The sequence below is a fragment of the Labeo rohita genome, unplaced genomic scaffold, assembly GCF_022985175.1.
Source record: "Labeo rohita strain BAU-BD-2019 unplaced genomic scaffold, IGBB_LRoh.1.0 scaffold_686, whole genome shotgun sequence".
In the NCBI taxonomy this organism is placed as follows: Eukaryota; Metazoa; Chordata; class Actinopteri; order Cypriniformes; family Cyprinidae; genus Labeo; species Labeo rohita.
In genome coordinates, this window is record NW_026129619.1 from 10,365 (window position 1) to 34,736 (window position 24,372).

General features: G+C 40.0%; 1 protein-coding gene across 1 annotated transcript; it reads left to right on the top strand.

Moving 5' to 3' along the window:
- Positions 1–555: 555 nt before the first annotated feature.
- Positions 556–24,026, top strand: LOC127161610 (SLAM family member 5-like). The gene is made up of 6 exons (XM_051104338.1): positions 556–765; positions 1,716–1,761; positions 22,011–22,340; positions 23,337–23,621; positions 23,700–23,843; positions 23,949–24,026. Exons 1-5 carry the CDS (start codon positions 556–558, stop codon positions 23,822–23,824), a joined length of 996 nt encoding a protein of 331 aa, XP_050960295.1. The 3' UTR covers positions 23,825–23,843; positions 23,949–24,026.
- Positions 24,027–24,372: the final 346 nt, after the last annotated feature.

The following is a 24,372-nucleotide window of genomic DNA, read 5'->3' on the forward strand; positions in this document are numbered from 1 at the left end:
ATAGATTTTAAAATCTTGCTAATTACTTATAAAGCCCTGAATGGTTTAGCTCCCCAGTACCTGAGTGAGCTCTTATCGCATTATAGTCCCTCACGTCCGCTGCGTTCTCAAAACTCTGGCAATTTGATAATACCGAGAATATCAAAATCAACCGCGGGCGGCAGATCTTTTTCTTATTTAGCACCCAAACTCTGGAACAATCTACCCTACAATGTTCGGGACGCAGACACACTCTGTCAGTTTAAATCTAGATTAAAGACCCATCTCTTTAACCTTGCTTACACATAACAAATCCACATTCTTATAATTCAAATCCGTTAAAGGATTGTTAGGCTGCACTAATTAGGTCAACCGGAACCGGGAACACTTCCCATAACACCCGATGTACTCGGTGCATCGTCAGAAGAATGGCATCTACGCTAATATTAGTCTGTTTCTCTCTTATTCCGAGGTCACATTAACCACCAGATCCAGTCCGTATCTGTAACGTAGGGAGGGAAACGAGAGACGTGCGGATCCATACGCAAACCTTTATTATAAGGACGAGACATAGACATGGTCAAAGGCAGGCAGGGTCGGGCAACAGCAGACAGGAACACAGACAGCAAGAAGAAGAGTAAGACTAAAACAGGCGGGGGTCAGTCCAGCGGCGAACGTTATCCGACAGGGGCTAGGCAGAAGAGTGGTCAGACGAGCGAGGGTTCAAAACGAGACAACGGGAAAACTAGACACGGGGGGAAACTAGGAGATACGCTTAGTACGAATGCAATGGAAAATACAATACAATACTCGGCGAGGAGTGACAGGAAGACCGGGGTATTTATACAGTCTCTGATTGGATGGGGGGGAAGTGCAATGGCTGATGGAGAGTGTAGTCCGGGGTGTGGTGTGGCAGTCCGTGCGTGACAAAACGCAAGAGCGACGTCTGGTGGTGAGCGGTCCGCAGCTCACCGACCAGATCATGACAGTATCCAGATCAGATGGTCACTGCAGTCCCCCGGATCCAGTCCGAACCCAGCCCAGACGGTGGATCAGCACCTAGAGACGACCTCTACAGCCCTGAATGTCAGCGGAGTCCACATCAACTAGATGAGCCCCAGAGACGGATCCACAATAAAGACCACATCACCTAGACGGCTGTCGGCACAAGACCACGGGAACTTTGGCCAGAGGAGAACTGGCCCCCCGACTGAGCCTGGTTTCTCCCAAGGTTTTTTTCTCCATTTGTCACCGATGGAGTTTTGGTTCCTTGCCGCTGTCGCCTCTGGCTTGCTTAGTTGGGGACACTTTCTCTTAACACAATATTGCATTTTATTTTATTGTTTTTGATTAACTACCTTTACCTATAATGTGAGTGTTTAATGTTGCCTTTGGCATTGTTGATGTACTGTTTCCTATTTAATACTGTACAGCCGCCTTGTCACAATTCTGTATTGTTAAAGGCGGTATATAAATAAAGGTGACTTGACTTGACTTGACCACAGACATCATATACAGATTCAATATTACTGTCTCTGGTGAGTCACAATTACAGTGTCATTTGTGCTGCCGGTATTTATAACAATTACACACAAATAATGATCCGATTGGTCGTCACTGCTCTGATGGGCGTGGCCGCTGCCGCTGCCGCTGCTGTTGTTGTTCTAGTTTATGACATCAGATCCAGGAGAGCTAAACAGGATTCTTGATTACTGATTTTTAATATCTTTCTATAGACACCATATACAGACACCATATACAGATTCAATGTTACTGTCTCTGGTGAGTCACAATTACAGTGTGTAACGTGTGGTTAGGGTTTTGTTTGTTGTTCATGTTTTCATGTCTTTTATTTTGAAGTTTTGCCATGGTCCTTGTCTAGTCAAGTGCTTCCTTTTCCCTCATGTATTCCTGCTATTGGTTCCTCTGTTTAGTGTGTCATGTTCTGATTGGTTGTCCAAGTCATGTGTCTTGTTTCTCATTGGATGGTTTGTGTCATGTGACCCTCATTATTTGACATTAATAGCCCTCATGTAGCCATTGATCCTTGTCATGTATTGAAGTGTTGTAACCTTCTGTTGGTGAGTTGTGTGTATGTTCCGTGTCAAGTCTTGTCTCTGGATTATGTTTGCATTTTGGATTACTTCACTGTTAATAAAGCTGCACTTGGGTTCATCCACATCTCACCTTCAGCTGGACTAATTATTACAGCATAATACAGGGCCTGCTCGCGTCATGCCTGCTGCTCCAGGGCCTGCTCACTGGCAATCATGGCATGACAAGGCTCTGGAGGAGCTCGAGTCTGCTCGCGTCATGCCTGCTGCTCCAAGGCCCGCTCAACCCAAGTCTGCGAAGCCAGAGCCCACTCACGCCATGCTTGTCAAGCCAGAGTCTTGTCAAGCCACGATACAATTGCTGTGCCAAACCTTTTCACATCACATCTGTCAAGCCAGAGTCTGCTCACATCGTGTCAATCACACATGAGCCTCATCGCAAGATGCCCGCCACGCCTGAGTCCCTGGTCAAGATGGCCGTCACACTTGAGTCTCGTCCTGTAATGGTTGCCATCACAGAACCTCTTCAGGACATGGCTGCCATCTCTAAGCCTTGGCATGCCACGGCTCTCACGCCACAGCCTTGCCAAGGCTCTCGCCAAGTCCTTTATGTATCATTTAGAAATGGGGTAAAATTAAATCTATTTTTGGAGAAAACTGAAGTGTTTTTTGACCTTGCATACATGTAAACCTGTATTACCAATATTAGCAACCTTTAAAATGGCATAATAGGGGCACTTTAAAATTTTTGAGAATCTACATTAAACGCTTACTGACTTATTTTCTCATGTTTTCTAGCTCGTCTGCTGGTTCCTGTCATCATGAAAGACTGTTCTTCATCATCATTCATCATCATCAAACTGTTCATTGCTGTGTTCAGTGGTGAATGTGAGTGATGTGACTCTCTCCTGGTACAAAGGAAACAGTTTATTGTCCAGCATCATCAGTGTGTCTGATCTCAGCATCAGTTTCTCTCTACCTCTGGAGGTGGAATATGAGGATAAAAACACCTACAGCTGTGTGCTCAACAATCCCATCAGAAACCAGACTCAACATCTGAACATCAGCAAACTCTGTCACACATGTTCAGGTACACCAGCGCTGATATTAGAGTTGATATTAACATTTATTGACTAAGCTGATCTCAGTTTGATGTTTTTATTCCTCAGACTCTGTTCACTGTTGTGGTTCTACTGAAGCTGTGATCCGATTGGTCCTCTCTGCTCTGGTGAGCGTGGCTACTGTCGTTAATCTGATTTATGACATCAGATCCAGAAACACTGAACAGGATTGAGCACATATTCACACACCAGGTACGTAATTTATGTAATTTCTCAACGATCATTTTTGCATATATAAATTCTTGAGAGATTTTTTTTAAAATTTATGGCTTTATATATTTTAATCTTTTTCAGAAACAATTGAAGTCTAAAGCAGAATTCAGAACGTCTCAGGTTACGTATGTAACCTTGGTTCCCTGAGAAGGGAACGAGACACTGCGTCCTCTAGGGGGCGCTATGGGGAACGCCGTCTGCGTGACCCGTGTCTGATGTCTACATACAAAAACATCAACAGAGTTAGCCGGCAACAGCCTATGACGTCACTTCCGGCGCGACTCGTCACTGCCGGCGCGTCACTACCGGTGCGACCATAGTCTAAAAGGACGCCAGTAGAACAGGACGGTCACTTCTTCATCTGAAGTTCACATCCGAAGCATGGCTAAGAGCCTAGAGGACGCAGTGTCTCATTCCCTTCTCAGGGAACCAAGGTTACATACGTAACCTGAGACGTTCCCTTTCGAGGAACTCGAACTGCGTCCTCTAGGGGGCGCTATGGGGAACGGTTATACCCACGCTGCCATGCTGAGAGGAGTGCCTGTCATCATAGAGGTGAGCACTAAGTACCAACTTCCTAAGCTTTAAGGGAGTTGCCCCTGAGATGTAGTGACGGCTGTCAGTGACATATCCTACGGCCAGAGCCTGGGCTGCATACCCCAACTTACCTGCAAGGGTCAGAACACTGGATCCAGGGTAGTGCCTCAAGCTTGGAAACCGAGGTATTCCTTTTAGGGGATACGGTCAAGTGCCTAGGATTACCTAGGTTGGCCTGTCACCCAGGAGCTGCCGTAGCTCTGCAAGGTTCCCTCAGGAGCCATATTACAGAACGCAAGTGGTACCTCCCTGCTCAAGAAAGGTTAAGCGTAAATAAAGAGCGCTGGGACTAGCGCGTGTAATACCGTTCCTTTAGCCTGGCAAATGCTCTGGAGTGGGACCCAAGGTGGCCGGGGTTCTAACCATCTCGAGAAAGGGTACGGGCAATAGCGCGTGAATCCCTTACCATAAAGGATTTTAGAATGGACGCAGAACTCTGGTGCATTCCATACCACAGTGTGGATTTTAGAAAAGTGCCCAAAGGTTCGTGTGTACACTTACCATATACATGGATTTGAGAAAGCGCCCAAAGGTTCGTGTGGGCCTTACCATAAGAATGGATTTTTAGACGTACTGTTGAGAAACAGTGAAATAAGAAGACCCTCAGAGTGAGGGGAGCATTGCCGGCATAACAAGGCTCTAAAGGGAAGGCAGAAAGGGCGAATCTCAGCTGCCCAATATGGCAATGCTCAAAGCAAACCCTCGAAGGGAGGGGAGCATACTATGCCAAACAGACAGTAGCCACCACTATCTGTCTAATAAAACTGCCATAGAGCCGATACACTTAACCAAAAGAGAAGGCAGTGTATCGGGACAGGCTTCTACTCCCTAGACAGGAGGAGCCACTGATCCCCCCAAAGGGGACAAGCTCTCAGCAAACCCTTTCCGTAGAGAGGGGAGCATCATCACACCCTGTAAAGGAGCCTTGGACAAGATCAGAAAAGGGCAACCAACGAAGATTGACCTGACCACATAAAAAATGGGCTGTCTACCTACATCCCAGGCAGGGAAGACAGCACTTACCTGGCTAAGAGCTCAAAGAGACGGCTACTTTAAAACCCTAGGAAGGGGAGCGATCACCAAGCTAACACCTGGCTATCCTCAGATAGACGGCTCTATGAAAGGGGTAATGCAACTGCCAAAATCACCAGCAGTGGGCTGTCGAACTATAAACTCAAAAGGGAGGACAGCACCATCTCAGCAGGTTCCAGAAAGCTGCTATTAAGAACACCAAACAAGGGTCTTTAACTAGCACTAGGGCTGCGCAAACAACCGGACGTGACCATCATGCGCATTCCGGCAGCAACGCCGGTCTTGCGACCAGCCACAAACCCCCACCACGCTGAGCCAGATGGTGCAACACCCACCGCAAAGGGCCACAGCCCACCGACAAGCCATGCAACACGCGCCAGATTCCTCCTGAGAGGCGAACACACTCATGCAAATTCAGGTATAGAGAAGACTCACCTCCCTCCTTTGCGAATGCATCGTTATGAGCACATCCAGTTCCCTCGCGAGCTGGACGCGCTGCTCCCAACCACACACACACAGCCCGCGAGGTTCATGCAAGCGGCTACGACAGCACGCCAGTCCATCGCAAGAAATAAGCACTGAATGTGACGATCGCATTCAGCTCCCTCGAGAGCTGAGGCGCGGCTGGCTACCGCACACCTGGCCCGCGAGCCCTGTGTAACCGGGTATGAGAGTGTGTCTGCCTCTCACAACAAGCAATAAATGCGATGATCTCATTCAACTCCCTCGAGAGCCAATATTCGCTTAATCCTCACAATATAAGGACCGTATGAAAGGTGCGGGTATAGAGCGTGCTTGCCTCTCGCAAGAGACAAGCAAAGAACGCAATAAACTCCACGGGAGCAAAGAGCGCTTGCTCCTTACCACGCATCGTCACACGCGAGCCGTAATTAAAACATTTGGTGAGAAACATGCACTCAATTCGAGCTTTTGGTTACAGACAAAAGGTCAGTAAAGACGAAGAAGAGACCGTCCTGTTCAACCGGCATCCTTTTATACTATGGTTGCACCGGTAGTGACGCGCCGGTAGTGACGCGCCGGCAGCGACGAGTCACGCCGGAAGTGACATCATAGGCTGTCACCGGCCACGGACCCTGGGTGCAGCAGCAGCGGAAGACGCGAGCCAGGCCCCGGCCGAGGACCTCGCCCGCTCCGCCGCCTCCGGTCTTCGAGATCTCCACCCGAAACCGCTTCGCTCCCCTCCGCGAGACGGAACGCGATGCTGTGATCGTTGGAGACTCCATTGTCCGGTACGTCCGTGCTACTTTAGCTAAGGGTAAAGTCCACACCCACTGTTTTCCTGGTGCTCGCGTTCTCGATGTTTCTGCACAGATACCCGCAATCCTGAAGGACGGCGAGAGTGTCGGCGCGATCGTCCTGCACGCGGGGGTGAACGACATCAAGCTGCGGCAGATGGAGGTTCTGAAGAGGGACTTCAGCAGCCTGATCGAGACGGTTCGCAGCACGTCACCCGCGACGAGGATCGTCGTGTCAGGACCGCTTCCCACGTATCGACGTGGGCACGAAAGGTTCGGTAGACTTCTTGCTCTAAATGAATGGTTATTGACATGGTGTAAAGAACAGAAACTGCTCTTTGTTAATCATCGGAATCTTTTCTGGGAATGTCCTAGGCTTTTCCGTGCTGATGGCCTGCACACCAGCAGAGTCGGAGCGGAACTGCTGTCGGACAACATCTCCAGGACACTACGCTCCATTTGACTAGTAAGTACATTCTCAAATGATTGCTACGATGGCTTTTGTTCTGAACGCTTAACTGATAGTACTTGCACTGTCCAATCTATAAAGACTGTGTCTGTTCCTCGAATAGTGAGGTCAAAACATAAATTTAATGCAGGATCTAGAAAAAATCTGATCATAATTAAACCAGAAAAAAGCCAAATACATGAACAGAAACCATATTTAAAGCTTGAGCTCCTAAACATTAGATCACTTGCACCCAAAGCAGTTATTGTGAATGAAATGATCACAGATAATAGTTTTGATGTACTCTGCTTAACCGAAACCTGGCTAAAACCTAATGATTATATTGGTCTAAATGGGTCTACTCCACCAAACTACTATTATAAGCATGAGCCCCGTCAGAGTGGTCGTGGTGGTGGTGTTGCAACAATATATAGTGATATTCTCAATTTTACTCAGAAAACAGGATACAGGTTTAATTCATTTGAAATACTTTTGCTTAATGTTACTCTGCCAGATATGCAAAAGAAATCTCTCCTATCTCTTGTTTTAGCTACTGTGTATAGACCGCCAGGGCCGTGTACAGATTTCCTAAAAGAATTTGCAGAATTCTTTTCAGAACTATTGGTTAATTTTGATAAAGTGCTAATTATTGGAGATTTTAACATTCACATTGATAATACAAATGATGCGTTAGGACTTGCGTTTACTGACCTAATAAACTCTTTTGGAGTCAAGCAAAATGTCACCGGGCCCACTCATCGTTTTAATCATACGCTAGATTTAATTATATCGCATGGAATTGATCTTACTGACATAGATATCGTGCCTGTTACTGATGATGTTACTGACCATTTCCTTGTATCGTGCATGCTGCGTATCACTGATATTAACTATATGGCTCCGCGTTATCGTCTTGGCAGAACTATTGTTCCAGCCACCAAAGATAGATTTACAAATAACCTGCCTGATTTATCTCAACTGCTCTGTGTACCCCTTAATACACAGGATCTAGACAAAATGACTAGCAATATGGGCACCATCTTCTCCAATACGTTAGAAGCTGTTGCCCCCATCAAAGTTAGAGAAAAACGTATTGCGCCATGGTATAATAGTACCCATTCTCTCAAGAAAGAAACTCGCAATCTTGAGCGCAAATGGAGAAAAACTAACCTGGAAGTTTTTAGAATTGCATGGAAAAACGATATGTCCAGATATAGACAGGCTTTAAAAGCTGCTAGGGCCGAGCATATCCGCAAACTCATAGGAAATAACCAAAAAAAAAAAAAACAAGGTTTTTATTTAGCACAGTGGCTAGATTAACAAATAACCAGATGCCACCTGATCTAAATATTCCTTTACAGTTTAATAGTAATGACTTTATGAATTTCTTCACTGATAAAATAGATAACATCAGAAATACAATAACCAATGTAGATTATACTGCGTCTAATATGTCAACTTCTTTCATCACACCCAAAGAAAAACTGCAGTACTTTACCGCTATAGGACAGGAAGAGTTAAATAAACTCATCACTGTGTCTAAACCAACAACATGCCTATTAGATCCCGTACCCACTAAATTACTAAAAGAATGGTTACCTGTGGCAGAAGAACCGCTTCTCAATATTATCAAATCGTTATCGTTAGGTCACGTCCCTAAACCATTCAAGCTGGCGGTTAATAAGCCTCTTATTAAGAAACCACAACTAGACCCTAGTGAACTGGCAAACTACAGACCCATTTCTAGTCTTCCATTTATGTCTAAAATTTTAGAGAAAGTTGTATCTGCTCAACTGTGCTCATTCTTGCAAAAAAATGATATCTATGAAGAATTTCAGTCAGGTTTCAGGCCCCATCACAGCACAGAAACTGCACTTGTTAAAATCACTAATCACTTGCTTCTTGCGTCAGACCAAGGCTGCATCTCATTGCTAGTTTTACTTGATCTTAGTGCTGCGTTCGACACTATAGATCATGACATACTAATAGATCGACTACAAAATTATGCAGGTATCCAAGGGCAGGCTTTAAGATGGTTTAGATCCTACCTGTCCGATCGCTACCACTTTGTTTATTTAAATGGGGAGTCATCTCAGTTATCATCAGTAAAGTATGGAGTGCCACAAGGATCTGTTCTAGGTCCTCTACTATTTTCAATATACATGCTGCCCCTTAGTAATATTATTAGAAAACACGGGATTAGTTTCCATTGTTATGCTGATGATACTCAACTATATATCTCAACAAGACCAGATGAAACTTCTGAATTATCGAAGTTAACAGAGTGTGTTAAAAATGTAAAAAATTGGATGACCAATAATTTTCTGCTATTAAACTCAGATAAGACAGAGATATTACTTATTGGACCTAAAAACAATACACAGAATCTTTTGACTTAAAATTTACAACTAGACGGATGTACTGTTACTTCCACTACAGTCAAAAGCCTGGGTGTTATATTAGACAGCAACTTGTCTTTTGAAAATCATGTTTCTCATGTTACAAAAACAGCATTCTTCCATCTTAGAAACATTGCCAAGCTGCAAAACATGTTACCTGTTTCTGATGCAGAAAAGCTAGTTCATGCATTCATGACCTCTAGACTGGACTATTGTAATGCACTACTAGGTGGTTGTCCTGCATCTTCAATAAACAAGCTACAGATAGTCCAAAATGCAGCTGCTAGAGTCCTTACCAGGTCAAGAAAATATGATCATATTACCCCAGTTTTAAAGTCTCTGCACTGGCTACCTATTAGGTTCCGCATCAGCTACAAAATAGTACTTCTTACCTATAAGGCACTTAACGGTTTAGCTCCTGCGTACCTAACTAGTCTTCTACCACGCTACAATCCATCACGCTCCCTAAGGTCACAAAACTCTGGACTGCTGGTAGTACCTAGGATAGCAAAGTCCACTAAAGGAGGTTGAGCTTTTTCACATTTGGCACCCAAACTCTGGAACAGCCTTCCCGATAACGTTCGGGGTTCAGACACACTCTCTCTGTTTAAATCTAGATTAAAGACACATCTTTTTAGCCAAGCATTCAAATAATGCATCTCATAAACTTTTCCTGCAGTTATATCTGATCAAATGTTCATTATTAATCTTGTAGCTCTGATTTAACAAATCTTCCTTTTCTTAGTTTGAACAGCAGCTACGCTAATTATGTTCCTATTTGTTCTCTGTTTTTGCCATGGGATTGACATCCCGTGGTAACTAGGAATTCACAAGCTCCAGTGTGGATCCAGAACACTTAAGAAGAGATGATGCCAATCCCACAGAGGACTTCAGATGATGCCAACCCTGAAAACATACAGCACTACCGAATTCTGTTACTAATTTATAGTGTTCTTTGTCTGTTTGATTACGTCATTAATTGATCTTTACCACACATCTCTGCCATATGTACATCAAGCTACTACTACATTGTAATGAGCAGGACTCGTAGGAAGCGTGTAAGATCCAATTGCGAGCTTTTATTAACAGATCGTAGTCAAGACAGGCAGGGTCGATAACCAAACAAACAGTAATATCCAGGGCAAGGCGAGAGCGTAAATCCAATAAACAGGCAGAGTCCAAAACCAAAGAGAGCAGTCCGAAAAGTAACAAATAAACAAGGAAATGAAACCAGACAGAACTATGGCAATGAACGAGGCAAAACTGTGGCAAAAACAAAGACAAAACTATGATAAGAAACCAAACCGTGATAATCAAAAACAGGGCAATGAAAACAGGAAAACGCTTGGTAGAGTCCGCTATAGCAAAACAATACTTCGCAGCTTCCAGTTTGAAAATGGCCTCCTTTTATTGCCACCAAACAGGAAGTTACCAATGAGGCAGCAGAGGGAGCAGCAACAGTCAGTTCATGAGTAAGGGCTCCCTCTGCTGGCGTGGCGTTACATACATATATTGTAAAAATGTCAGTTTGGTGTAAAGCTGCTTTGCAACGATATGTATCGTGAAAAGCGCTATACAAAATAAATTTGAATTGAATTGAATAGATGCAATACATTGTAGTGTGCTCAAAGTTAAACGTGTTGTGTTCTGATATATTTATAAGATAAGAGTTTCACTTATCCAAAGATGTTCTGAGGGCAGAAAGGAAAATTATTGGTTTACAGATTGAACCAATGAAATTGAAGCAGGGGCGGGGTCAGGAAATTTGGACATGTGGAGGGAAAACTTCAGACAGAAACGTTATTAAGGCTTCGTGGGAGGCATTTGCTGCAAGGTAAGTGAATTTACCATGTATTTAAAAAAAAAAAAAAAAAATCAATATAACTCTAACGTTTACTGAGATAATTAGCCGGCAAAGACGCACAGAACAAGTAATCATCGACTACATATCATATCATATGCATTTTCATTCAGCTGCTTTATCAGTCGATCGCACCAAAGCTGCTTTTGGGTTAGATTGAGTTAAACATGCTTTTCCAATGCTACCACGCTGTCTGTGATACCGATATGAGCGACAACAGAGCTCACTCAAATCTCCGTTTCTTTTTCATTAGTCAGTTAGCGCTAGCATTAACATTAGCGCTGCTCTCAGGGCAGGAGTGAAAATAACAGTACTAAACTGAATTAAGCACTGCACTCAGGGCAGGAGTACTGAATAGGTTCATATTACTGTTATTTTTATTAAACTATGTGCTGCTCTTGGGGCAGGAGTACTCAATAGGTTTGTATTACTGTTATTTTTACTAAACTATGCGCTGCTCTCAGGGCAGAAGTACTCAATAGGTTCGTATTACTGTTATTTTTACTAAACTATGCACTGCTCTCAGGGCAGGAGTACTCAATAGGTCCGTATTACTGTTATTTTTAGTGTACTATGCGCTGCTCTCAAAGCAGGAGTACTGAATAGGTTCATATTACTGTTATTTTTACTAAACTATGCACTGCTCTCAGGGCAGGAGTACTCAATAGGTTCGTATTACTGTTATTTTTGCTAAACTATGCACTGCTCTTAGGGCAGGAGTAAAACTAACAGTACTAAACTGAATTATGCGCTGCTCTCGGGGCAGGAGTACTCAATAGGTTCATATTTACTGTTATTTTTACTAAACTATGCACTGCTCTCAGGGCAGGAGTACTGGATAGGTTCATCTTACTGTTATTTGTCATGTACTATGCACTACGCACGTCAAAGTATTTCTGTACGACTATAGGCCTGTCATTGCCTCTTTCATGTAGTTTTTTTCTCTTTGCAGAAAAACTTCTTGGAAAAAGTAGAAGTCGTCATTGGTCCATACTTGGAAAAAGGGACTTTCTGGACTTTCTTTGTAAGTTCATCTAGTTATAGTTGAGAATCTTGTTTTTTTTGTTGTTGTTGTTTTTTTTTAAGTACCCATATTAAGTGTCAGAAACTCCAGTCTCACTTCCTGTTACCAATTACCTGTTAGGTTTGTTTGCATAATTCCACTCTATGGACTTCATTAGCTCTCCCTCAAACATCTACTCTGATCTGCCCTCAATCATTGTGGTTGTAGCTGAGGCCAGAGTATAGTAGGCTCTAGGAGTGGCAGGGTTTAAAGATGTATTACATGTCCTTAAGAAATTGTCAATTTTGAGGGAGTTGTAATCTTATGATTTTGCTAGTAATTCTGTTTATTTACATTGCTATGTTTCAGATGCTGTGCAGTGAGATGGTCAGTGATGTAGTGTTCCTGGCATGGAAGTTTCCTGCACAAAAGAAAGTGGTCCAGAAAATGTATGAAAATGAGGATGTTCATGATTCAATATCCCAAACTAAAGCCTTTAGGTAAAATTCTTTTTTTTTTTTTCCTTTCTTTCTTTTATCATGACTGTCAGTGTAAATTGAAACAAAATTCTTTATGCATTTCAATTGCAGGAAGACCTTACAAACATTTCTGGAGACTTTGAGAGACTGGTTTTGAGAAGATATTTGGCAAAGCAACCTATGACCTTGGGCTTGGTTTAAAGGGAGCCTACAAATTTGTTTAGTCATGTCTAAAATAAAAATAAAAAACTTAAAAACCTCTAGAAATGATGATATCCACTAGTTAAGACTACAGCAGTTTAATGATACATCTTGCTGAACTTTTTTGTTGTGAAACATTCCTGTGTTTTATACATGCATGCAATTCACTGGATTTGTTTGTAATTTGTAATTGTATAAAAACAGAAATAAGTCATAATTAAACTTATTTTATTGTAATATTGGACCCGTAAACTGATAATTTTCAATCAACATTTCTTTCATTTTGTTCTTAAACAATCTGTACAACAGATTGTTGAATGATACAACATTAACAACATGATTATTAAAAAAATAAAAAATAAATAAATAACTCACAAGTTATAATTAAAATTACAAGTTTTAATTTCTCTGCAATAGTCCATGGGAGGAACATTAAGTGGTTGCACAAAAATTGACTGGTATCTTCTGTAATCACATTTATGTATCACCAAGTGAACTCTGTGAGAGAAGCCCTATTCGGACAGTAGGAACATATGTAAAAATTTATCTACATCGCACCTCAGTGATAAAACTCATGGATTTGATTTATTCACAGTGTGATCATATTAACCCAGGAATGCACTGCTCATATGGCCTGTTGCACAGTTGTCTGCTATAAATTAAATATCACATGCTTGGATTAAGAATAAATTTAATTTAGGGCCACATGGAGCTACGCTTCACGTACATGTATGAAAATCGGCACATACATGCAACACCCCAATACCTACAAAAATGTCTCCAGGTACGAAATCCAAATCCCTACAGGAAGTAAGTTATTTTTATTTTTCCCAGCAAATTTTGTATCATTTTTGCCATTTCCAGGTGTCGTACTTGAACGAACTCCTCCTAGAGATTTATTCAGATCAACAGCAAATTTGGTCAGCCTAATCTAAATCCCTTTGTGACGTTAAATTGCGAAGATCTTGAGTTTTCACTGGAGGGCGTGTCCGTGGTGGCCTGTCAAATTTCGATGATTCGCCATGAAAAAGGAAGTTGCTATAACTCAGCCATACAATGTCTGATCTGCACAAAATTCACATGTTTGATAAGAGTCTGGTCCTGAACACAATCCCATAGTAATATTCTGTTTAAGTCATAGCGCCACCTACTGGCAACAGGAAGTGACATGTTGTACTCTGTAACAAACTTCTCCTAGAGATTTATTCAGATCAACACCAAATTCGGGCAGTCTACTCTAAAAGCCTTTGCGATGTTAAATTGTGAAGATCTTGAGTTTTGGTTGAAGGGCGTGTCCGTAGCGGCCTGATAAATTTTGATGTTTCGCCATGGAAATAGAAGATGTTGTAACTTGGACATAAAATGTCCGATCTGCCCCAAACTTCACACGTTCGATAAGAGTCCTGGCCTGAACACATCTAGAGGCCAATATTCAGTTATTATCATACCGCCACCTGTTGGCAACAGGAAATGACATATTTTACATTAACTTAAATTATGCAATGTCTGATCTGCGCCAAACTTCACATGTTTGGTAAGAGTGCCCTTTCATCGCTGCTTGCAGCTTTAATTTAATATGTTATTTATTTAAATCTCAGGTTCAAAAATAGACCCACTACAGCTGAAATGGTTTTCTTAAATTTTATCTCTCAAAATGATAGGTATCATGAAAAATGTGCAGATTAGCAGAAATAAGTTGCATGCAACCTCTTATTTACATGAGGTAAATCAATCACGTTTATTTATACAGCGCTTTTTAACAAAACTGGTTGTGTCAAAGCAACTTTACAGCTTTTAATAGGACAACAGTGTGTCAATAATGCAAAAGTTCCATGTTGCAGCAAAGTCAGATTGCAGAGGACTCATTTAGGACATTTAGGGATGTAGAGGTCGTCTCTAGGTGCTGATCCATCATCTGGTGACCTTGGAATAAGAAAGAAACAGAATACACAATATTAGTGTAGATGCCATTGTTCTTACAATGCAATGAGTACATCAGGTGTTATGGAAATTATTCCCAGTTCCGGTTGACCTAATTAATGCAGCCTAACCATCCTTTAATGGACTTGAACTAGATTTAAACTGACAGAGTGTGTCTGCCTCCTGAACAGTGTTGGGTAGATTGTTCCAGAGTGTGGGCGCTAAATAAGAAAATTATCTGCCGGCACAGTTGATTTTGATATTTTGGGTATTTTCAAAGTTTTGAGAATGCAGCGGACATGAGGGACTATAATGACAAGGCTGCTTGGTTTATATTTATGTATGTATTATGTAATTCCATGCCATTGTGATAGGGTATGTAATAGGTGGCTTTTAGAGGCTGTCTGGGACTCATTATAGTTTTTTTTTTTTTTTTTCGGCAGGCTTATTCCTGTCTGGCGCCTGAATATTTTGAGTTGGTAAACTCATTTTCTCTAAAACTGTGTATCTGGGTGCCACCACCGTTACACAGTTTAGTACTGTTATTTTTACTCCTGCCCCGAGAGCAGCGCATAGTTTAGTAAAAATAACAGTAATACAAACCTATTGAGTACTCCTGCCCTGAGAGCAGCGCATAATTCAGTTTAGTACTGTTAGTTTTACTCTTGCCCTGAGAGCAGCGTAGTTCACTAAAAATAACAACGTAATGAATTACGTTGAGTACTCCTGCCCTGAGAGCAGCGCGTAGTTCACTAAAATAACAATGAAATGAATTGCGCCGAGTACTCCTGCCCTGAAAGCAGCATGTAGTTAACTAAAAATAACAATGAAATGAATTACGTTGAGTACTCCTGCCCTGAGAGCAGCGTGTAGCATTGGAAAATCTTAGTAAATGTTTTTAGGGGAGTTTATCTCTGAACAGTAACATAATATACCCTAAATTCACTTACCTTACAACAGCAATCAATCCCACAAAGTCTCCAAACTATCTGTGCTAAGTCTGCAAACTTCTTCTTCTTCTTCTTTTAATTTTATGGCGGATTGCAATCATGACAAATCAGGTGCATACCGCCACCTACTGTATCGGAATATGTAGCATGAATTATAATTTTCACTTTATATAATAGAGAAAAAAAAATAATAATAATAATAGTAATAATAAATAAATAAAAGTTCCAAAAAATAAAAAAGTTCCAATATCCTAAATCCTATAGTATACCCCTGCATCCTTCAGATATTCCACAACAGCATCCTGTGCATCTTTAACCCTCTCTCCTGTTGTTCCTAAAATACCCTCAAGGTTCCATTTTCTTCCTGTCTGATTAATCTTTTGCTTTAATCTAATCCTCTCTTCTCTATACTTCCCACAATGCAGCAGTATATGTTCTACATCTTCTGTAATTTTACATTCCATACATTAATTTGATTTACTTTTACCTAACAGACATAATGTTTTATTTAACCCAGTGTGGTCAAATCTTAGCCTGGTTAAAACTGACTCCTCCCTTCTATTCCTTCCATTCACACCCTGTGCATTGATAGATTTCTGTATACTATAATATTTCCTTCCACTCTTATCTGTGTCCCATCTCTCTTGCCATTTCTTCATCATTCCTTTTTTAATTATTGTCTTAGCTTCTCCTTTACCAAAAGGAATATTTATAGTATCGCTCATCCTAGTTGATTTCTTTGCTATTTTGTCTGCTTTGTCGTTTCCTCTTACATTTACGTGAACAGGTACCCAGCAGAATCTCACATCTATCTGTAGCCTCTGCAATCTAAATAGGTTTTGATGGATTTCTAGCATTAAATCTTCTCTACTAGACTTCATATTTTGGATACTGTAAATAGCTGCTATAGAGTCAACACAAAATACAAAAGACCAAAGGATAACGCCGCCTCCCTAGGAGGATCTACACAAAAAAAATCAACACAAAATACCACTCTATCTGGTTTTACTTCCTCCACCCACTGTAACCCTACAATAATTGCCATCATCTCTGCCGTATAAACTGACAACTGATCAGGTAATCTTTTCCCAATACTTACATTCAGTGTTGGTATATATATTCCTATGCCTACCATATTTTCTTCATCTTTAGATCCATCTGTATAGATATCTAGATAACTGTAGAATTTATTTTTAATGTATTGACTTGCCATATATCCTTTTTCACTCTCTTCCTATTTATTCTTTAATTCCATTATATTTAAATCTACATTAATTTTTGGAAACAACCAAATAGGGATATTACTAATAGGAGTATGAGTGTTAAAACAGGTACTGTCTAATCTATATTCCTCTGATTTAGCCTTTATTACCCATCCATTATTTTGAAAAGAATTATACTCCCAACATTCTTTAATAACACTATTGGTAGGGTTTTTATTACCACATCCACGCAAACGACACCAGTATGTAAGCATAAGTTTATCTCTTCTTAAATCCGATGGCACTTCTCCTAACTCTACCTGAATTGCCTTAGTTGGTGTTGATCTCATCGTACCAGAACAAATCCTCAAAGCTTTATTAATAACTCTATCTATTTTCATTAAGTGTGTTTTAGCTGCTGCTCCATAAACAAAACATCCCTAGTCTATTGTTGATCTCATTAGAGCCCTGTAGACGTACATTAATGATTGTTTATCTGCTCCCCAATCTTTTCCAGCTAATGCTCTCATTAAGTTTAGAACTTTTCTACATTTTGATTCCACCTTTTCTATATGTACTTTCCATGTTCCCTTTTGGTCTAACCACATACCTAAATATTTAAAGCATTCTACTGTTTCCATGTTATGACCATATAACTTTAAGTTCTGTTCGCATATCCCTTTCTTCCTGGTAAATAACATATGACAAGATTTACTTGGAGAAATCTTAAAGCCCCAATTATATGACCATTGTTCTACTTTTCTTACTGCTTCCTTGATTATACTCATCACACCTATGGGATCTCGTCCTCTTACCCAGATGGCCCCATCATCTGCATACAAAGCTGACCCAACTCTTCTATCCAAGTTCATAAAAATATCATTAATCATAACATTAAATAATACTGGGCTTATGACACTCCTCAGATTCCTCAGATACTTTTAATCCCACTTTAACTCTAAATCTTCTTTCTGATAAAAAATCTAAAATCCAATTATAGAACCTACCTCTTATTCCAATCTTATTTGGTTTAATTAATAATCCTTCTCTCCACATTGAATCATAAGCCTTTTCAATATCAAAGAATACAATATTCATTAATTGTTTCATTTTAAATGTTTTCTCTATCTCATTACTTACTTTCACAAGAGCATCCATTGTAGAGCGTCCTTTTCTGAAACCACTTTGGTATGGTGCATATATACCTTTATATTCAAGGAAATAATTTAGTCTTCTGACTAAGATCTTCTCCATCCACTTGCATAGATGTGATGTTAGGGCAATGGGTCTGTAGTTGCCAGCATTATTATTCCTTTCCAGGTTTTTTAAAAGGCAATATTAATGCTCTCTTCCAACTTTTTGCCATTTTCCCTTCTTCCCATATCTTATTAAATAGATATAATATTATCTCTAAAATTTTTTCTGGTAATTTTTGAAACATGACATAACTTAATTGATCTTCCCCTGTAGCAGTATTTCTAACATCATTTAATACTATCATAAGTTCATTCATATTGATTACTTCATCCATGATACTCTCCACATTATTATTTAAAAAAAAAAAAAAAAAACACATCCCTATTTTCATTTAAAATCTTTTCTTTATTTTGTCTGTGAATATCATCTAAGTGGTCTCCACTATGCACACTAGCAAACTTCTTTCCTAATAAATTTGCCTTTTCTTTATCTGTTATTGCCATTATTCCTGCATCCTCTAATACTATATTTATTTTATTATACATTTTTTTTCCCACTCATTTTCTTCAACATTGACCAAATCTCTCCTATTTGAACTTCTTTACCAATAGTTGAACAGTAATTCCTCCATGCATTCCGTTTACTATTCTTAATTTCTCGTTGAGCTTGAGCCTTTTTCCTCTGATAATTAATTACATTTTCTTGATTCAAGTTATTTCTTAATATTCTTAGAGCATTATTTCGTTCTTTTATCAATTCTGTACATTTATCATTCCACCATGGAACTGATTTCCTTTTTCTTCCGACTGTTTTAATTGGTATGCTATTTAAAGCTGCATTTAAAATCAATTGTGTAACTTCAGATGTACATTCCTCAACATCACCCTCCATTGAAATTAAATCTGCTGATTCACAACATATATTTTTTTTAATTTTTCCCAGTCAGCTTTTGTAAAATCCCATTTTTTATGCCTAGGCCTTTCTTGGATATCTATTTCTATATTCATAGAACAAATTATTGGAAAGTGATCGCTCCCAATACTTGTATTGTCTTTAATATTCCACTCACAAGAATTTGCCAGATTATTAGAAACTAAAGTAAGATCAATACAAGACATTGTGTTAGAACGTATATCAATTCTTGTGCCATTTCCATTATTAAGGCAAACTAATTGCCTAACATCCATCAGTTCTTCCACTACTTCCCCATTCTTATCTGTATGCTTACTTCCCCAAAGGCTATTGTGTGCATTAAAGTCTCTGCACCATATTTCTTTCCTAATTCTTTTTGTTCTATTTATGTTCTCTAAAACATCAAGGCTTAAATATTTACAAGGGTTATAAAAGTTGATTACTACAAGGTTTCCATCTGAATTATATACTTCAATCATTAAACATTCTATTTCTATTGGAGTTTCTATTCTTTTAAATGATATCCCATCTCTTAGAAATGTTGCACATCCTCCACCCTGTTTTCCATCTCTATCAAACCTGACAGACTCATATCCAGGTATAATAAAATCAAGATGAGGTTGAAGACATGTTTCTTGAATGCAGATAATATCAGGTCGTACTTCATATTCTGCTATAAACTTTTTAAATTCTTGACCATTTGCAATCAAGCTTCTAGCATTCCACTGTAAGAGATGGAATACCATTACAAGATTAAGTAATATTCTGAGATCCTCCATCATTATTAGTACTCAACATGCTATGTATATCTTCAGCTTTTAAATCTTTAATGCCTAGAAACTCTTCTGCAGCTTCCACCACTGTCTTGATTCTATCGCTTTTTCTTTGTTGTCATGTTGCAACATTAATTACTTTACATATAAAAGCTATAAAGCTTTTCTTTTCTACAATCAAGGTGTTCTCCTCAACTTTACACTTATGATTGCATGGCTGCTGTGGAGGTGCTGATCTTCCTGACTGATTTCTCCTGTCTGAACTCTGAAATACTGCGTATCTTGTATTGCCATCCAAATTTTCTATTGGTCTATTTTGTTTATTTCCATAATTATCGACACCCTTTAATGCCTCTGCATATGTTACCTTATTCATAACCTTGTATCTTTGTATTTCTTTAGCTTGTTTCTGAACCACACATCCAGCATATGCAGCACTATGCTCACCTCCACAGTTACAGCATTTTAGCTTAGCGTCCTTTTCACATTTGCCACAGTCATGTTCTCCTCCACATTTCGCACATCTTTGTCTCCATTTGCACTGTTGTACTGTATGTCCCATTCTCTGACATTTGAAACACCTTAACGGTTGTGGAATATATTCCCTCACTTTGTATTTGATCCAACCCATTTGAACTTCATTAGGCATTATCTTTTCAAAAACAAGCATTACAGACAGGCTATCTGATTTAACACCACCTTTATTCATTTGCAGTCTTTTGGCTTCTGTTATATTCCCACCTTGTATCTCTTTCTTCACATCTTCCATAGATATTTCCATAGGTACATCTGAAATCACTCCTCTTAACTTTGCTGCCATTCCTGGCACATGCACTTCAATCTTTCCACCCCCTAGACTGCTCTTTTTTAGAATCTTCTCCTGTTGTTTCTTGTTTACTGCTGAAATTAGAATTCTTCTGCTATTCAACAATTTAGCATATTTAATTTTGCCTATTTCCTTCTCAATTACTTTAGTTACCTGTACAGGATGAAAATGACCTTTATCGTTACTAAACGTAACAATGACTTTCCACTCCTCCTGTTTGTCATCATCAATCCTGCTGTTTCCACTGTGTTTAGCTCTAATTTTTTTGCTAGTTTGTCTTGGGGTGCTTTCTCCTCCACTACTCGCTTCAGACCATGCTTTTTTCCTTGCCTTTTTTGTTTGGTTAACCTCCATTTCTAAAGGCCATCCATCATCATCACCATCGGAATCATAATCTATTGCTACACTCATGATACAGTTTGATTACAATCCACTCGCTCTTCCGATGGCGCTCCTCAAGTTGAACTTTGTGTCTCTCTCGTAGCTTCCTCCCCAAGTCTGCAAACTTTTCCCTCCACATTTCAAAAAGCCTAGGCCCCGCCTATGCCGTAATTTCATTGGGTGAATCTGTGAACCAATCATTTTCCTTTCTGCCCTCAGAACATTTTTAGATAAGTGAAACTCTAATCTGTATGTGGGTTGATCTGTTGGCTTGACAAGCAACACTGACGTAAGCATGTTTACTGCTAGATGACTGCGGTCAATGTATCTGTCAGTAGTTTGTAGGCTTAAATTTGTCTCCTGATTACATGAAGCAAACTTTCTGACTTCCACTCCATACAAACCGTCATATGAAAATATGAGAGAACACTTTTATACACACAGTTATAGTTTGTGATCTGTTCATGATCCATAAAGCCATTAGAGAAACTTTGAAATCAGTCTGAGAGGAGAAACATTTGAGACATTTGATAAGAAATTAACTATAAACAAGCTGGAGACAGTTACAAGAAAGAGCAGAGCCAAACACTCTCAGGATCAAACGGCTGCTTTAAGACTTTTAACATGTTATGGGTAAGTTTATTTCTGTTGAAAATGATGCCATTTATCTGCAGGAAGCTGTGGCCTACTCTAGCTCTAAAGAGCAGTATGGTCACACACATCAACACTGAATAAATAGGCGATTATTTAGCTGATGGTGGGGTTTCACATTTTCACATTTCACAACTTTACTACAGATCAGCCTCACATCAGCTCAGCTGTTCTTTCTTTACTGAACCAATTTAGAAGAGCTTGTCTTTGCACATTTGTGGATTGAAACTGTGTTGAAGATGTTTCACCGATTTGGGTTCTATTTGTTTTTGTGGCATCTGGTTGGTGAGTTTGAAATGTGTTGTTGTTTTGTTTTGTTTTGTTTTTTTCAAAAATGTTTATATGTCTTTCTAAATGTCCTTTGCATAAAAACACTGAAGCTCAAATAGCAGCAGTTTTAGTTTCAGTGACGTGATTCTCATCTGAAGTTATTTTTGTGTATGATCAACTTCAGTTCCTGCATTGGCAAGTGGGTTTTATTCAAAATTACCACAAAGATGCAGTTTTAAAAAGAATCTTAATCTGTGGAAAAACCTGTTTCTATTTGTTATTCAGGTGTGTTTGCTGATTCAGATACAGTGAAGTCAGTGTCAGTGATGGAGGGAGATTCAGTCACTCTACAGACTAACACTGAAATACAGACAGAGGATTGGATAACATGGACATTTGGACTTTCAAAGACTCGAATAGCTCAAATCAGTAAAATGTCTGAAAGATTCTCCACATATGATGTTCTTGGTGGGAGATTCAGAGACAGACTGAAGCTGGATCATCAGACTGGATCTCTGACCATCACAAACACCAGATCCACACACTCTGGACTTTATCAAGCAACCAGCAGAGGCACAACAGGCACCACATACAGATTCAATGTTACTGTTTTTGGTGAGTCACAATTACAGTGTGTAACGTGTGGTTTGGGTTTTGTTTGTTGTTCATGTTTTCATGTCTTTTATTTTGAAGTTTTGCCATGGTCCTTGTCTAGTCAAGTGCATTCTTTTCCCTCATGTATTCCTGCTATTGGTTCCTCTGTTCAATGTGTCATGTTCTGATTGGTTGTCCAAGTCATGTGTCTTGTTTCTCATTGGTTTGTTTGTGTCATGTGACCCCTCATTGTTTGACATTAATAGCCCTTATGTAGCCATTGATTCTATATTGAAGTGTTGTAACCTGCTGTTGGTGAGTTGTGTGTCTTTTCCATGTGAAGTCTGTTCATGCCATGCTCAGTCAAGTCTGTGTTAAGTCAGGTCTGTCAAGTCTCGTCTCTGGATTATGTTTGCATTTTGGATTACTTCACTGTTAATAAAGCTGCACATGGGTTCATCCACATCTCGCCTGCTCACGTCATGCCTGCTGCTCCAAGGCCCGCTTAACCCAAGTCTGCCAAGCCAGAGCCCACTCACACCATGCTTGTCAATCCAGAGTCTGCACACGTCACAATTGCTACGCCAAACCTTTTCACGTCACATCTGTCAAACCAGAGTCTGCTCACGTTGTGCCAATCAAACATGAGCCTCATCGCAAGATGCCCGCCACGCCTGAGTCCCTGGCCAAGATGGCGTCACACTTGAGTCTTGTCCTGTAATGGTTGCCATCACAGAACCTCTTCAGGACATGGCTGCCATCTCTAAGCCTTGGCATGCCACGGCTTTCACGCCACAGCCTTGCCAAGGCTCTCGCCAAGTCCTTTATGTATCATTTAGAAATGGGGTAAAATTAAATCTATTTTTGGAGAAAACTGAAGTGTTTTTTGACCTTGCATACATGTAAACCTGTATTACCAATATTAGCAACCTTTAAAATGGCATAATAGGGGCACTTTAAATTTTTTGAGAGAATCTACATTAAACGCTCACTGACTTATTTTCTCATGTTTTCTAGCTCGTCTGCCGGTTCCTGTCATCATGAAAGACTGTTCTTCATTATCATCATCATCAAACTGTTTATTGCTGTGTTTAGTGGTGAATGTGAGTGGTGTGACTCTCTCCTGGTACAAAGGAAACAGTTTGTTGTCCAGCATCAGTGTGTCTGATCTCAGCATCAGTCTCTCTTTACCTCTGGAGGTGGAATATGAGGATAAAAACACCTACAGCTGTGTGCTCAACAATCCCATCAGAAACCAGACTCAACATCTGGACATCAGCAAACTCTGTCACACATGTTCAGGTACGCCAGTGCTGATATTAGAGTTGATATTAGCATTTATTATTGAGCTGATCTCAGTTTGATGTTTTTATTCCTCAGACTCTGTTCACTGTTGTGGTTCTACTGAAGCTGTGATCCGATTGGTCCTCTCTGCTCTGGTGGGCGTGGCTACTGTCGTTATTCTGATTTATGACATCAGATCCAGAAACGCTGAACAGGATTGAGCACATATTCACACACCAGGTACGTAATTTATGTAATTTCTCACAGATCATTTTTGCATATATATAAATACTTGAGAGATTTTTTTTTTTAATTTATGGCTTTATATATTTTAATCTTTTTCAGAAACAATTGAAGTCTAAAGCAGAATTCAGAATTTTAAAGATACTTTTGTTTTCATTTTTTTTAATCCAGTTTAAAAGGTCTTATTGTTTACATTTTCCTCAGATAGGATAAGCAGATCTCGCTTCACCATTACTGTTATCTACATGCCTTATGTATCTGCCTGCAGTTATCAATAAAGATTTCTCTAAGGTTAAAGAGGCTCTCCGTGTTTTATTACATTATGTCAGGCACCCCCTGTGACGGTGTTTCCACGACTTTCCAAACAAGAAAAAGGTTAACGAGAGATTTATTAGGATCAGAAGACAGAAAGATGTCAAATTCACCGTCGCTCCCTCAGCAGATGTTTAACAAACACTCTCGCAACAGTGCTTATTAGTTTTTGTAATGTAACGCCATGTAATACAATGTGTAATTGTACCTTTTA